The sequence below is a fragment of the Etheostoma cragini genome, chromosome 3 (genome assembly GCF_013103735.1).
Source record: "Etheostoma cragini isolate CJK2018 chromosome 3, CSU_Ecrag_1.0, whole genome shotgun sequence".
In the NCBI taxonomy this organism is placed as follows: Eukaryota; Metazoa; Chordata; class Actinopteri; order Perciformes; family Percidae; genus Etheostoma; species Etheostoma cragini.
The window spans coordinates 3,079,845-3,095,264 of NC_048409.1; the positions used below are offsets into that span (position 1 = coordinate 3,079,845).

Sequence of the window (15,420 nt, forward strand, 5' to 3'; positions counted from 1 at the left end):
AAAAATAAAATAAAAATAAAAAAGTCTGAAAAAAGGGACAAAATGTCAAATTCTTGTCAGTTTTTTAACCCGGGAGGACAACACAAGGGTAAAAGGATCTGAGTTAACTTTCGAGTTCTGCAACTTTCTACGTCAATTTGATATTTAAGTAGATTACGTTTTACTGCATACATTCCTGTTCTTTTACTTACATTCAAATTGTAAATGTATTCTATTGTGGTGTTGTTAGTTCAAAGGACCTGAGGAAACCTTCGAGTTCTGCAAGTTTCTGTGTCCATGCCTGCATGGTAATGGGAAGTGAAAGGAAGCCAATCACACGTATCAACAAATGATGACAACATAAGGTAAAAATTTAGCTTCTTCAACTTCAGAATGTATGGCTGTACTGATCAGTATATTGTCATACTAAGATTCATATCATAGGATACAATATTTTTCCTTAATGCATTACATAGGCATTGAAATACTTATACAACACGTGGCTGAGCATACACACTTCTTGTTGTGTTGAATAGAGGAAGTAGCACTACTGCATCCTCTAGCTGAGTGTCTGCCCTCCCCTTACCATTAAAAACAGGGATCGTGACAGTCTGAGAGAAGCTTTCAGTTCGTCACAAATTTGACTGTTTCTACAAGTCCCCCTGAAGACGAGGAGGCAGAAAAATTATCCTTTGATAATGGTAGGTGAAACTGATGCAATTGCTTGAAAGATTTGGATCAACTGTCATTTATTTGTATATACTATATTTTTGAATCTACCATTGCAACATAAGTCAACCATCCCCCGCTCTCTTTCACACAGGAAACTACATTCTGGCGTGTTGCAGCAAAAACATTTCCTGCCCTCAATATGTCAGAATAGTCTTATGAATGTTTAATGTCTCCATACAAGGTGGATAGAGACCTTAACATCTGAACAGACTGAGCACATGTCTCTTACCCTTTTGTTTGTTTCTATATCTGGCCTGCAGATCAAGCCACATACCTTTTTTTTTTCAGAAGCCCAGCAGCATCAGGAGATATTTTAACATTTCTTAGACTGACGTTTCCACTGATGTGTTGTTGTTTTTTTGCCCCATTTTGCAGTCGAGCTCTCTGGTGGTGTGTGAAGTGGATGAAAGTCTGAAAGCTAAACTGAGCAAGTTTAGATTTCGAAAGGAGACCAACAATGCTGCCATCCTTAGTAAGCATCAAATACTAACAATACAAGTTATAGTTCCTTCCATATCTCCATTTGTAAGTAGGATCAGCACAGATTCATATCCTAGACACATATCAGTGCATCAACGTAAGAGAACCAAAAGCCTAAATAATTGTTTTTATTTTTTTAGTGAAAATAGACATGGAGAAACAGCTTGTTATCCTTGAAGAGGAATATGAGGCAAGTCTATTTTTTTTCAAGTTTTCTACGGAGGGTGAAGGGGGAGGGTGTTTAAGTCACTTAAAATCATTTATGTCTTTTAGGACATCTCACTGGATGAGCTGAGAGATGAACTTCCAGAGCGGCAACCCAGATATCCTTCTGATCCTGTCTAATGGATGTAGCAAAAATCCTTAAATTCACACAGAAATGATCAGTTTTTACTCTGAAAAAGTTTTTAATTCCTTGACGGTAGTGCACATTCATTGTCTACAGCTACAAATATGTCCATGCTGATGGAAGGGTGTCTTACCCGCTGTGTTTCATATTCTCCAGTCCAATGGGTAAGTAATTACAGTACCTTAAATCAAAAGTAACCTCTCGTTAAAACTATATTGATCTGCTTAATAGAACAACTTAACTGCCAAATTAACAATGTCTCCTCTTGTCTGAAATCCGCTTTGTTAAAGTGAATTGTAGCGATGAAGGTAGATGATTTGTGAGGAATGTTTGACTGGTAAAACTACAGTATCCCTGGGGGAAAATGTCCATTTTCATTTGAACAGGATGTAAGCCAGAGCAACAGATGATGTATGCAGGCAGCAAAAATCAACTGGTCCAAGCTGCAGAGCTCACAAAGGTAATTATCTCAAAATGACCTGTTGTTTATCACAACCACAGTGGTATTAGGATCACCATATCAAGATGGCACAATTATTAAATGTAGACCAAACCCTAGTTATCTTTAAGTTGGTTGGCATGTATTTAGCAGGTTATTCATACTTTTAGATGTGCAATTTGTTTGCTTTAAAATGTCTAACCCATTAATTAGCAGCTAGTTTAATTATTGATGAGATAATCTCTTGATTTCTTCACATGTGGATGTTATGTTATTGACATTTGGATTGTGATACTTTGTGCTTTATTTTATGAGGTCTTTGAAACAAGAAATGCTGATGACTTGACAGAAGAATGGCTGAAGAACCAGCTGTCATTTTTCCGTTAAATATGCATCTTCAATACCACAGACTTTTTCTGTGTGAAACATGATCGTGGAATTTAATTTTCCAATTGCTGTCCATGTTATTCCTATTAAATGTACTATTTGAAAGGAAGTTTTGATTTGTAAGTTTTGCAGTAATTAATCATTTTAGTTGTGGGCAATTCTCTTTTTTTGTCCAATAATACATGAACTGACCATTAACATAAATGCCTTATTTCATGATTTTCAAATGGCGCACAGTCAGAAATAAACGGTTACACTTATAGGATTACTTTGAGCACAGGTGTCAAACTCAAGCCCGGCGGGCAAATTCAGCCCCTCGCAAATTTTGATCCGTCCCGCATTTCAGTTTAGGTTCACAATCAGTTTTGGCCAGCGTAGTTGTGCGCCAAACCAAAAAGACATAAAATGGGTTTTCAAACTGCAATTACGTCACACACAGAAAGCACTATTTGAGACGCAGAATTTTCCACCCAGCCTGTTAAACAGCTTGTTGTTAGTCAGGCAGCCTACATCAGAAAATGTCAATCAGCATGAATTGTTTTGCTTGATTTGCTAAATTCTGTGATTGCTAAGGAACATTAAATAAAAGCATAACTAAATAAATAAATATATATATAAATAAAAAAACACTGTACATGTCTGGCCCTTGATGTTATCATCTTCTTCCAGTGTGACCCTTAATGAAATTGAGTTTGACACCCCTGGTTTAGAAGTTCCCTAAATTTATTAATGAGGGAAAAACAACAACAGTTTCTTACAAAATGTCACCTGCATTTTATTATCACTTTCAAAGCCACAAACCCAATGGCAAATCAAAAGCAGAGAGAACAAAGACATTTTTACATGATCCTGTATGGAATATCTGACAGACAAAAAGTGCATGACAAATCTACAATTAAAAACTGGATTTAAGTGAGATGTCCTCAGTCCAAAACCAACGAGCATCTCCATTTGTAATGAGAAGAAACTACATCCCCAGACTGAGCTAACATTAGGGTCAGTGACAGGGTAACACTGCCATGTTTGGAGCTGAACATAGAGGTAAGAAAAGGTGGCCGTCACCTTGCCGTCTTCCGGAGCGCAGATCTTATTCACTGTCACTGGCGTCACTGGAATCTGAGGCTCTCTCGCTTCCACTTCCACTGTGAGCCTGGGTCTCGGAGTGCTCACTGCTGCGGTCGCTGTGTGCTGGAGAAGCACTGCGACTCCTGCTGCCTCCTCGGTTCCCGCCGTCATCTTCGCTTCCACTGCCCTCCTCTCCGCTGCTCCTGGCCGAGTTCTTGATGTTCTCGGTCTCCTCGTTGTCGTCGTTGTCGTCGCTGTCGTCGTCACTGCCGAAGATCTCTTCCTCGTCTCGCATTTCTCTCGTCCTCTCTTCGCCGCTCTCACTTCCACTGCCGCTGGCCTTCCTTCTCCGCTTCTCTCTGTCCTCGTCCTCTTCGTCCTCCTCTCCCCTTTGTTCACGCTCTTCATCTTCCCTCTCTGATTCACTACCAGAGTTCTCTGCCTCACTGCCGCTGCCCTTCTCTTTCTCATCACCTGGAGAAAACAATTCAAATATCACACACACAGAAAATAAAAAAAAACATGTCATTGATGCACCACTACTACTTCGTTGGAGCAGGTAGCCAAATAAGTAAAGAATGAGAGACGAGAATTGCATCGGTAGAAAAGAAAAGAAAACGGACCAGAGTCCTGCAAGTCCTTATCCATGTCTTCCTCTTCATCTTCTGGCTCATGGTTCTCCAGCTGAGCTTTACGAGCTTCCTGAGAATCACAATTAAAAAAAAAAGGGAATGAGTCATCAGCACAGTACTGTCCAAGAACTCAAGCGATATATACATTACATAAAATGCTATAACAGGTCCAGTCATTAGGTTAGATTATTGGAGTCACGTTGGAAACAAAACACAAGCAAACGGGAGAGTTGTAGGATGTATAAATTGTTCCAGTTCTTGTTTTGGCGTTTTCAAAGCCAAAAATCCTCCATCCGTGAAAGTTCCAAGATCGAGAATTTAATCCAATTTTTAGTTAACTTTGTGACCTTAGGTGCAATTTTGCTCAGAGCCGCTATGGCAGGAGTAGAGATTGTCTTGGACGCGCAGCAGCAGACTATGTTATGTTTCATTCTATTACATATCATAGTCATAACTAGTCATTAACCTGTGTCCCTTCTACTGCCACCACCTCGTTCCAAATCCCTTCCACCCCACCACGTGTTTAGGTGATCAGACTAAATAGGCGGACCTGAGCCACCATCTCCATACCCTAATCACACATCAACGGTGACAGACAGAACCAGGCAATAAATAAAAATCCGTGTTGCCAACAGGGACATTGTAGAGCGCCCTCTGGTGGACCGACTATGTTCTACTATCATTTAATTGTCAAATTTTTTTCCTTTTTTTTCCTACTTCTTTAATAAATCAGCCATTATAAATGCTGATGCGATAAATCGGGAAATGCCCAACATTGGCTGATAATAATCGGCCAGCCGACATATCTGGCGGGCTCTACTGATTTCCTAAACGTCTAAACATATGGAGGTATTGAAATGCACAGTGACTTTAGTTACATTAGAAAATAATAGCAAGTACTGTTCAATAAATGGTACAAATGCCTTAAAGAAAAGTAAAACGTGTTCAGTGTAAGATAAAGAAAAAGAGGAAAGCAAAATGTCCACTCACCTGGGCTTCGAGTTCCTTCTCGTTCATGTCTCTGTGCTTACACACCAGCACAGCGTTTGTGGTTGACTGTGCTCCAGCCTTGGCTCTCCTCTTGCTCAGACGCACCCTGCAGGACAGAAGAAAGACCGTCAGAAGATAAGGGGCAAACACATTCCCAAGAAAGCCCCATATGTCACAGCGGTGGTGCGGTTTGCTTTGTGCATCACCAGTTTACATCAAACTTTCTACAGCATAATAATTTACACTTGTGCTTGATAGAAGCACACTGGCGGCAATATTCCTGTAAAAAGCACATCTCCGTGCGTAATGACAAACAGGCCTCTTCTCCAAACAATGAGTTACCTTGTCTCCAGCTCATTGTAGTAAACACCATCTCCATCTCTGAAGATGAAGAAGTAGTTCTCTTCATAGCCCTTGCTGGCTTTGTTCTTGACATTCCAGTTGTACTCCCTGGCTATTTTATAGTCATACCTGAAACACAGAAAACAATGCATTATTACTTCCTAGTATACAAGCAAAGCAACAAGGTGATTTTTTAATGCAACATTTTTTGACATACAGATCCTCAGGCATATAATCCATCCCCTCATCACAGTCTCTCTTGCGCTTGCGAATGGTTTCTTCATGGGGCAGGAAGTAGGCCACAAACTGATTTCCCTCCTCATCCATCATACCTCTGTATTTAAGAGACATGACATGTGAATTAGTGTCTATACAAAATGTTTACCGTTTTAAACACTCATCTATGCAACTGATATTTTGCACATACCTGATCATGGCCTGAGACATCATTTCCACTCCTGCTGGTCCTGATTTGTCTTTAGGTGCCGGATCAGAGTCAAAGATAACCTGAGCACATGGGTTGATCCACATCTGGAGAAAGAGAAAACATACATACACAGTTATTATATACATCTGTAAATTACCAGTTTGTCTGTTAAAGTGTCTTAAACTGACAAACATACTATAAAGTGTTTGTTAAATCTTTTTCCCTCCATGCACTTTTACTACAGTGCATTTGGCATGTCATTTGAAATAATACACAGAGACTCTTAAAGTAAAAAAACTTAAGAGGAATCATAGCTCACCTTGAAGTCGGGGAACACAGGTAGAACCTCCACAGGAGTAACTCTGGGTTTACTGTAATGCTGTGAAATCTGGAGAGAAACAACATGTTTACAAACCACAGACCAAAGACAACTCCCCATTAGAAACAGACCTCTAGTACAGAGCCGCTCCACAGCAAGAGATGATAAAAAATACTGTAACATTGGTACTGTCCATTTTACTCTTTGCTGGCTTGAAATATATTATAAAGGCTATTGAACAACTCACTGATTTCTGTGCATCCTCAAAGGTTTTCTCAATAGCAGAAATCTGGCTGTCTCTGTCCTTGTAGATTTCTTCTTCTGTAAACTGCTGTTTGACAGACACACCGATCCTAAACACAAAACATGTCTTGGTTATACACACACAAATCCATCAGTTGTTTTTCAGCGGTAACTGTGTGGGAAAGTGAACACGTTCAGCCAACTTACTTGACTTCCACTTTCTCGTTGGAAACGCCGTATCTGTTGAACTCTGTTGAAATATATTCCGTCTTTCTCATCCACGGGACCACTTTGGCATGCTGTTGTGACCTTAAAGGGAAGAAGAAAATGTTCACAAAAAAATCCCAACATGGATCTATAGCAACATGGATCTACAACAACATAAAGCTGCCTATTTAGCAGCCTTACCTCTTGGAGCTGGATGGAGCCTGGATGTCTTCTTCCAATAGTTTTTCATCAGCGGGATCCAACAGTACTGACAATTTAAAAGAGTGGATCAGTCTAAACAGTGATTTGATAATGCAAGGGAGTCTCCAGAAAAAGAAAAGAAAAAAAAAAAGAATAGGAAATGACATGTAACAACAACTGGAGACTTACTATTGGGGTCTATGCGGTAGGTGTCTGGGTTGATGAGATCAATGGTGACCCCGAGGTCTGGCTCAGTCAGGAGCTCATGCTTGTGTTGCTTCTCTAGAGAAGTGGCTTTATACTGTACAAATCTGCCACAACAGAACAACAAATGTCAAGCTGTGCCAATGTTCCTCAGAGTGTGTGTCCTCCATGTATAGAGAGGTTGGATATTTACCTGTGCTGATCAAATGGATATGTGATGAATTTGGGGTCAAAAGGGATGTCAGGCAGGCTGTTGCAGTACTTCACTCGACAGACCACCCCTGACCTGTCACAGGCACAAAAGTACAGGACATACACAGCGTGGGTTAGGCAGATACTTTTACATACCTTAGTGCTACTTTTAAAGAAGCCCACTTTAAATTACTGTACATAATAATAATAATTACATAAAAGTTCTTCAACTACTTACCTCTCTGGGACAGTTCTATGAGAGGATGGCCTACTGGAAGAGAAAACAGACATTTGTCAGATAATCTCTCATAAACCAATGCTACAGTGTGTCATGCAGACATTTCTCAGGGAAAGGACATTGATGTTGTCCTTACTTATTGTAGCTTTTCAACATTCCCTTATATTATAAGGCTATTATGCTTGAATGGGTATTTGGAATTTTTTTTATTTTACAATGTGTATACCAAGAATTACAGTTGAAACCACTTATTTCTAAAAGGTATAAAAGTTCGAATCCCTTTGTGCGAATGCTATTCATTTAGCTACGTCAAGTCAAGACTGCAATGACTTCTAATGATCTTATTCTTCTAACGTTAGTAAACGTGTTGTAAAAGTTGTTTCAAAATGTTGTTACATAAATGCATTAATGTTCGGTAAAAACGTTTCTAAATTTAAAGCTTTAGCTACCACCAGGCAATAGCTTATAATAATGCTTTAACGTTAGCTAGCGTTAGCTAGTTGATGTAATGCAATAACGTTACTGTTAGCTTTAGGACTATTTAGCATTAACACAATGTAAACAAAAAGATTTGCATTTCACGTTACAGTAAATCACTACGCCTGACTTGATAGACCAAATTTACTTCGAAAATTAAGTGTGTTAATGGCCGCTAGAAAAAACTTAGCTTAGCAAGCAGGTTAGCATAAGACGCTAAAGCTTGCTTGTTAGTTTAGCTACCGTAAACGTTAGCTGGCTAACTAGCATTGTTAGCTAATGTTGTACACAACTGACAGTCGAGACACCTAATAAGATAGCTAATGTTGGCAACTTGTAGATGCTTTCGCGTTAACTCAATAACATTAACCTAACACAACAAACTGCCCAGCAAGTTTAATTTAACGTTACCTGTGGCCGTCTTCTCGTTGAGATTGAGTCTGAATCGTTGGAGCCATGTTTAAGACAAACTGCTCACAACTTAAAACAAAGTTATTTGTTTGCACGAACTATCAAAAAAAGGTCTGATGGCAACCCAATTTTTTTTTACCTAGGTAACAGTATATCCAACTATACGATTTAACTTTATTCAAAATGTGCACTGCATTTTTATTACGACCCGGCAAGACATGATGACGATGACCCGGTGGTGTATCGAGGTCCTCAGGTCTGAGGCCAGAGGAGGATTTGCATTACTTTATTGTGAGTGACCCCTACTGCCGTGGCATGCGAGGTACTAAGGTTGTATATCGATACTCAGCTAAAACTTGCACTTATAATACTTCATTTTATTTAGCTAGCATATTGACACAAACAACATTGACATTCTTGGTCTCAGTTACAAAATGAGACCAAAATGCAATCTGCTGGTTTTGTTCAAAAGCAATTCCCTTTGATTGACAGACAAGGCATACAAAAATGTATTGGCTGACCATGTACTCTCACAGGGTTCCAAAAAGTTATATGTATATTTTAAAAGTATAATTTCAATTTCAGTTCATTCAATAAATATAACATTGAAATATTGCTTTGAGGGAGGATTCCTACCATGGGATACACTCTCCACTATTATTTTCCTGTCTCTCTCTAACACACACACACTCACACACAAACACATTCACACACTCTCTCTCTCTCTCTTTCGGTCCCATCATGTGATCTTCAACAGCAGATAGAGCTTTTATGACAAATGAGCATCCACAGATAAAGAGCACAAGATGTGGACAAAGTATTTTCCAGGTTTATAATAAAGCTTTGAGCTCAAATAATATTGTTGCTATTGCAGTTATTTACTGTAAGTGACAAGTGTAAAAAATATAAATTATGAACTCTTTATCATGTTCAGACTTGTGTCTAACTCCACCACACCCGGCATTCAGCTTAACGCCTTGTTGATGGTTGTGGCATCAAACATACACAAAAAAACATCAGGTAATTGTTAAAAACATCCATATACCTAATTTATAACAGTTTTATGGCAATATAATATTCAAAACACAAATATAGCTGCAAACAGCAACAACTGTAGTTTCATAGAACAGTGGTATGATCAAAAGCAGCCTCTCAGCGCAAGTCTCAAAATGCAGCTAAAATAAAGATCAGACCAAACCAAGCATTTTCTGCTACATTCATTCTGCTTCCCCGACATCTGAAAGATAAAATATAGATGTTACATTGGTGGGTGCGATACACATCAATCATTGAGATGCTGCGCCTTCGGTCATGCTGCAAGTTTCCACCACCAATAATAAAAGTGGGCCTGCATTTACATTTGTTAACAAGGACTGTGCACAACAGTGTGCCAGGCAGGCAGTGCAAAGGAAAACAGCAACTGTGCTCGGTCATGTGTTCGTCACATAACTCGCCATTGCCCTCTATTGAGAGTCCTTTCAATGGAGTGCATGATCTTTTCACGTATCAGGTTTGCATCTCTGTCTGCATGTGGGTATCGACTCTGTGGAGAGAGAGAGAGAGGAGATTAAACCTTGCACACAAATACACACGGCTCATGTTTCAAATTGTTATAAACTGAATTAATCTGGATAAAAACAACGCTCTTGCCTGCTCAACATGTATATCATCTGCCCAGGATCATCCGCAAATACCCTGTAACATCAAAAGAATAATCAGAATTTTCACTAACCCCTGAACCGAGTACACACACCACTGATTCCATAATGGACATTGACCATTAGGTCTTAAGTGTTTTTCCATCCATTGGTTCAGGAAGGGCTCGAGGACTCTTAAGGTCTAAATCTGGGTCCCATCAAGTAAAATGGAGCTGACATTTTAACTTTCAACGCATATCATTCTACCTTCTCTTCTCTTCATCCATTTACAAGTTAGTTGACAAAGAGGTGTTGGTGGGCAAAACAGATTTATACATCTGGGGCCCGTGTCCCAAAGCATGTTCCATTTAATCCGGCTCTCTTATGGGTTACAGGAGCCTACCATTGGTAATAATAACTGGTGTCAGAAAACTATCTCAGTTACCCGTAACATAATTAAAGTACGGCCCTGGGAGGTGTTCTACGTCTCAGTGTATTGTTTGTAATTGTTTGTCACTGTTTATTTCTTAAATATGTCAAAAAATAAAAATAAAAAGAACATTGAAAGTAAGGCTAAGGGTATGGAAACGTGTGGGGCTTTCTACTTTAGTATAGAGTGAGTAGCTTTTGCTTTACTGTATACTATTTCACTATTTTGAATATATGATGCACATAAATATGGTAATCACAGAAACCCATCTCTTACTCATCTCCCCAGTGGTAAAACACTCGGTCCTGGTAGAACATGGACAGAAACAGCCAGACACTTATTGTCTCGACCCAGAAGATAACAAACAGGAACCACAGCGATGACAGCAGGACTTCACACAGCATCCTGGAGCTCTGTGAGGACAAAAGACAGACATGCAGTAGAAATAAGTCATGCCTTTTGGAATTATGATCCTATGTATTCACCTGTCCTGACATAGCATGTGTTAAACCTCGATTGGGTCTACTGTCAGGGATTTTCCCATATCATTTATACTGTTAACATGCTAACCTTTTTACAGATACATATTCATTCAAAAATGACAAATTGTATCAAGTTTTGTATGCATTGTGCATATGGCAAAGTCGACATACTGTATAGTCTTTGTGTGGTTATTACAGCACATTTAATTCATCATAATTATTCTTATACTCCAATTCTTTTTTTTTCTAATCCAACCTAAATGTTTAGCTAAGCCATATCTACAATATGTCATAAAATACTGCTATAGTTCGAATTTGGATAACTAGAAATACACAAAACATATTGTAAATGTTCATATTGCGGACAAATGAAGTTGGGCATATAGAATGGGAGCCAAAAAAAGCTATTATTATATAGCTACATCGATGTTGACAATTCTTCTCTTTTTATTTGACTGACAAAGTCAGCAAATCAGACTCGACTCACCTAAGAGAACAGTTGACGTTAGCTAATGTAATGTCGTGTGTTGTGAATCGTGTATAAATATATATGCGGATTCGTACCTATGAATCGTTGGTTAGTGTCCTCGAAGTAGGGAATAACGTTTCTTTAGCGTTTAAAAAAAACAAAAAGGACGAATAACTAGCTTGGCAGCTAAAGTCATAATTCAAGAACTAGCAGGTAGGACGTTAGCTAACGTCACTCGTTTAAAAGCACATGTTTGTGTAACGTTAGTTTCACTTTAGCATTAGCTAACGGTAATGGCTACATGTAACTTAAACTTAATTAATGCGTCTCAAATGCAAGGTTAAACCACAGGGTTAAACATGCCAAAGTTACACAAGACGAACAGACTGCTACCGTGAAGTTACATCAATCCCATATCCATGTTGTTATACGGTCAGTAAATTCATATGGATTCGTGTTGTAAGACGACTTACTCGAGTAAAAGACTGTTGTTATGGCATTCCTTTTCCAAGCTAGCAAAACTTGTTTACAATGCTCGTCACAATCTATGGTCACATATCACGTTGCATGTATTTCCGCTTCGGCGTCCAGTGATGTGATTGATTCCCGAGCTATCCTCGGACCTCTCCCTCCTTTTCTGTAATCCAATGTTAGTAGCATCGATGGTATGTTGTGCATAGCCTAAAGTTGCACACTTGACGTACAAAAAAACACAAGGCCACTTATACTAAAATTACTTTATTACAGCTGATTTCTGTTCAATATCCCTCTGCCAACACAATAGTAAATATTATACAAACAAAATAGTAAATTTGATCCTATTTTTATTCTGTTTAATGTATCTTTTGTACACAATTTAAATCCACGTTTAGTACTTTACCATCTCTTATGTAGTATCTTCATAATCTCTGACATTCAATAACAAGTTCCACCATCTATACATTTTAATACAGGTTATGGGTTGTAGTGGTAATGTGCCAAAGAAAAATACTGACATCTTCAAAGAAATGCAATCTCTTTCATAATTTTGCCTGTCACCGCAACATCTTTTCAAGCCTTTTCACTTTGGCTCCTAGAGCAGAACCAACTTGTTTTTGTACATTTCATGCCATGCGCCTACTGATGGGTAAACCATGGAGATGAGACAATGCAGTGGCATGTTGGCTTGGCAACTCAGGTATGGCACAGTGTTTGACCATAGAAAGGATCGCCATTTTTTGCCGTTTCTTATTCGGTATCCCATAAGCTTTCAGTCAGTAGGACAAAATTTGACATCAAAGTTAAAGCAAAAATTAAAATAAAATAAAATCCAGGTTTGTGGAGAGGTCCCATAACAGACAATGATTGACAACAGTATCCAGACGCACAACATTGACATGAAATTGAACAAAAGTTGCGCGTACAAACTTATGGTTGGCATGTAGGTGAGGTTTGATTGGCCTAACATTCAAACTCTTGGCCTTGGCTTTAGACTAAAGGTAAAATTCCGGTCATGATAAATACATTCCCCATTTCTTCACCAAATATCCATAAGTCAGAAAGGAAATGATAAATATAACCTGCTGTGTTACAGTAACTGAACTAGTTACTCGGCATTAAAAAAAAATTAAGAGTTTTGGGACTAAACCATATGTAACTTCATATAATGCATACATTCAAGGATATGATATATACATGTGGAAAATTAACATCCCACCTATTTGAGAAAAAGCATTGTGTGTGTCCTCAAATGTGATATATATCACATTATGACATTCAGAAAGAGCCAGCATCTGCAAAGGTAGCTCTGATTCTGAGTGGAATGGGGACAAATGATCCAACGTGTGCAGTGGTGGAGAACAAACGTTGCCGTGATAAAGCTCAGAAATGGCCGCCTGATTAAACAAGTGCCACTTAAGAAGATGACAGCAAACATATGCATATGAGACATTTGGTCTGTGTACTCAAAACCAAGAATATCTTTCATTGAACTATGTCCAGACAACTCAAATCCACTTTGAGAGTGAAAGGTTTGCTAACATCAGTGTGGTCTGTCAGTTAAATAAAGTTAGTTTTAGAAATTATTTTCTTTAAATGTGAGTTTAGTTTTTATACGTTTTCTTTAATAAAATATACACATATGCACATTTAACTCCAGCTTGGTATTTCAAGGAAGCAATAAATTGTTATCTCTAGATCATTAACTTTAATGGCCTTTTCCATAAAATGTGTTAAAGTCTCTGTATGGATATAGAAATTGAAAGCCAAAGTGGAACAGAGAGGCTGTTATTAGGGTTTAAAGGGTGTTTCTCCAATGATATTTCAACCACAAACCAGAGAGAAGGGAGCGAGCAAAGACACATTATCAGAGGAACTGCTTGAGCTATCAAAGGAAAACCTAAGTGCTTTCTTGCCACATTTATTTTGTTTTGGGCTGTTTTCAAAGAGAGTGCGTTGAATCAATTTTACATTTACATGTATCTATAATACAATGTCATCATGCGAGCATGTGCTTGATTCAGTCACCCTTGTACTTGGGTTCCGATTGGATGGTGTAACAATTATGACATAGCACCTTACTTTTAGTGTACTTAACTGGGCCCTAACATTTTATTAACAGTGTTGTAGTTTTCTTGTTGGTGCCAAGCCTGCTGTTATGGTCATGACAATTGCTTTAACCTTTCCACCTGCTGCACATAATAGACTCTCCTCCGCAAACCTAGTTCAATTTGTTCTATGGAAACTGTACTCAAAAACATAACTAAAAAGCCTGCAGCATCCTCACATCCTCTAGCATAAAACACGGAGGAGGAGAGGAGGAGCAGCTTAAGTTTCAACGCAGTAAAAGCTGCAGACAGGGGGGAAATGCTTTCACTCACATACTGTGTGTTTGCATACACTAGGTCTTGTCTCTACTTGGGAAATTGCTACACGACAGAAAGGAAAAAAAATATATATCACAGCACGGGTTAGCTCGACTCCTCAACTTAAGTACATGCGTACCGACGAAAACACTCATCCACCAGGTGCTTTGCAAACACAAGTAAGATTTTAATTTTACACATATTCCGCTGTATAAAGTGCTTTGAACAAGGCAGCAGTTTAAAAAGGCACTAATAAAAATCAACAGATCAATACTAGGATTGTGTTTGAAGGCAAATTAATCTCCTTGTTTCCCCTCACAATTCCGCCTGTGAATGTGTACAAGGACCTTCTCTGCAACGCGGGGGTTTCCAAGTTCTCCCCTAGAGTACCACAACTCCAAAGACCTCGATATATAGTTACTGCTAAAGCAATTTTCTATTTCTCACCATTTATAAGACTTTACTGCATACACAGTGAATATAATAATCTGAGAAAGGTATTCTGGACCCCTGGAACTAAAATCAAACTAAACATACACTGGCACTAATGATACAATTTAAAATAAACTATAAACATGTGAGACTGATTTTTTTTTTTAAATAAAAAAAAAGGTTTAAAAAAGGCACTGCAGTAGTGTTGTAGCATACACCTAACACTGCTAACATTTGGTTATTTGGCTCTGAATTCGCTGTAGTCTCATTTTGGCTGATGTCCAGGAAATCAGGTGAAATAAAACTACTGAATAGAAGGAGGCATCTCATTCCTCACAATGACCATTACAGCAGGCTGGCATCGCAACAGCAAAGCAGCTTTAGTCTGGTCTGCTGCGTTTTTAACTATCGCCAGCAAAACTGACCAGTGTGTGAATGAATGTGAATCGGGTGAGTGAAAGAGAAGGGGCTCCTAAATGAAATGAGAATACTTCGATTGTTTGATACCACACTTCTTAGGACATTGGTAACCCACGTAAAAGGCGTTTCAACAGTGTTTCATGTGCAAAATGAGAGCAATGGCTGTGAATAGCACAAAACATACTTTAAAACCTTCGCAGGAGCGATCTGTAAATAAAAGCAGATGGGAGTATTTTGTGTTGACACTCAAATTGCTTATGTAACATAAAATTAAGGATCTGTACGTGTGCCGATAAACTGCCGTGAGGATGGGCTGCGTCTTTTCGTGCCCTTTTTGACCTGAGCAACATTGATTTCATCGCACATCCACATCTGTACGGGTGTGGGGGGGGG

The 15,420-nt window shown here is 38.8% G+C and overlaps 3 protein-coding genes and 1 long non-coding RNA gene across 6 annotated transcripts in view; 1 reads left to right on the forward strand and 3 right to left on the reverse strand.

Moving 5' to 3' along the window:
- Positions 1–567: 567 nt before the first annotated feature.
- Positions 568–2,529, forward strand: gmfg (glia maturation factor, gamma). The gene is made up of 7 exons (XM_034866642.1): positions 568–680; positions 1,087–1,183; positions 1,332–1,381; positions 1,465–1,514; positions 1,622–1,704; positions 1,927–2,000; positions 2,295–2,529. The coding sequence occupies exons 1-7, from the start codon at positions 678–680 to the stop codon at positions 2,364–2,366; spliced, it is 429 nt and encodes a 142-aa protein (XP_034722533.1). The 5' UTR covers positions 568–677; the 3' UTR covers positions 2,367–2,529.
- Positions 2,530–3,116: 587 nt separating this feature from the next.
- On the reverse strand, positions 3,117–8,581 carry paf1 (PAF1 homolog, Paf1/RNA polymerase II complex component). The gene is made up of 14 exons (XM_034866639.1): positions 8,315–8,581; positions 7,427–7,459; positions 7,190–7,282; positions 6,982–7,103; positions 6,793–6,859; positions 6,592–6,693; positions 6,389–6,494; positions 6,142–6,210; positions 5,823–5,926; positions 5,613–5,729; positions 5,396–5,524; positions 5,054–5,159; positions 4,055–4,133; positions 3,117–3,905 (listed from the first exon to the last, which is right to left on the reverse strand). The coding sequence occupies exons 1-14, from the start codon at positions 8,359–8,361 to the stop codon at positions 3,454–3,456; spliced, it is 1,626 nt and encodes a 541-aa protein (XP_034722530.1). The 5' UTR covers positions 8,362–8,581; the 3' UTR covers positions 3,117–3,453.
- Positions 8,582–9,963: 1,382 nt separating this feature from the next.
- Positions 9,964–11,969, reverse strand: LOC117941659. Its single transcript, XR_004655940.1, has 3 exons — positions 11,806–11,969; positions 10,658–10,794; positions 9,964–10,009 (listed from the first exon to the last, which is right to left on the reverse strand). It is a non-coding gene; the product is annotated as an uncharacterized LOC117941659 (long non-coding RNA).
- An 85-nt stretch (positions 11,970–12,054) lies between these two features.
- taok1a (TAO kinase 1a) overlaps positions 12,055–15,420 on the reverse strand; it is an 18,473-nt gene continuing 15,107 nt past the window's right edge. For all 3 annotated transcript variants that reach the window (XM_034866618.1, XM_034866619.1, XM_034866617.1), the window contains exon 20: positions 12,055–15,420. This exon is cut by the window's right edge and continues 604 nt beyond it. The gene's annotated coding sequence lies outside the window, so the exon portion shown is untranslated.

Bases quoted from the DNA above. Each gene is read 5' to 3' on its own strand.
- gmfg (XM_034866642.1), top strand. The intron at 1,184-1,331 runs GTAAGCATCAAA...TTATTTTTTTAG, and splicing joins CAACAATGCTGCCATCCTTA to TGAAAATAGACATGGAGAAA. The intron at 1,705-1,926 runs GTAAGTAATTAC...TCATTTGAACAG, and splicing joins CATATTCTCCAGTCCAATGG to GATGTAAGCCAGAGCAACAG.
- paf1 (XM_034866639.1), bottom strand. From the start codon at position 8,361: ATGGCTCCAACGATTCAGACTCAATCTCAACGAGAAGACGGCCACAG. The intron at 7,283-7,426 runs GTAAGTAGTTGA...TGCCTGTGACAG, and splicing joins CATAGAACTGTCCCAGAGAG to GTCAGGGGTGGTCTGTCGAG. The intron at 5,160-5,395 runs GTAACTCATTGT...TCTGTCCTGCAG, and splicing joins TACAATGAGCTGGAGACAAG to GGTGCGTCTGAGCAAGAGGA.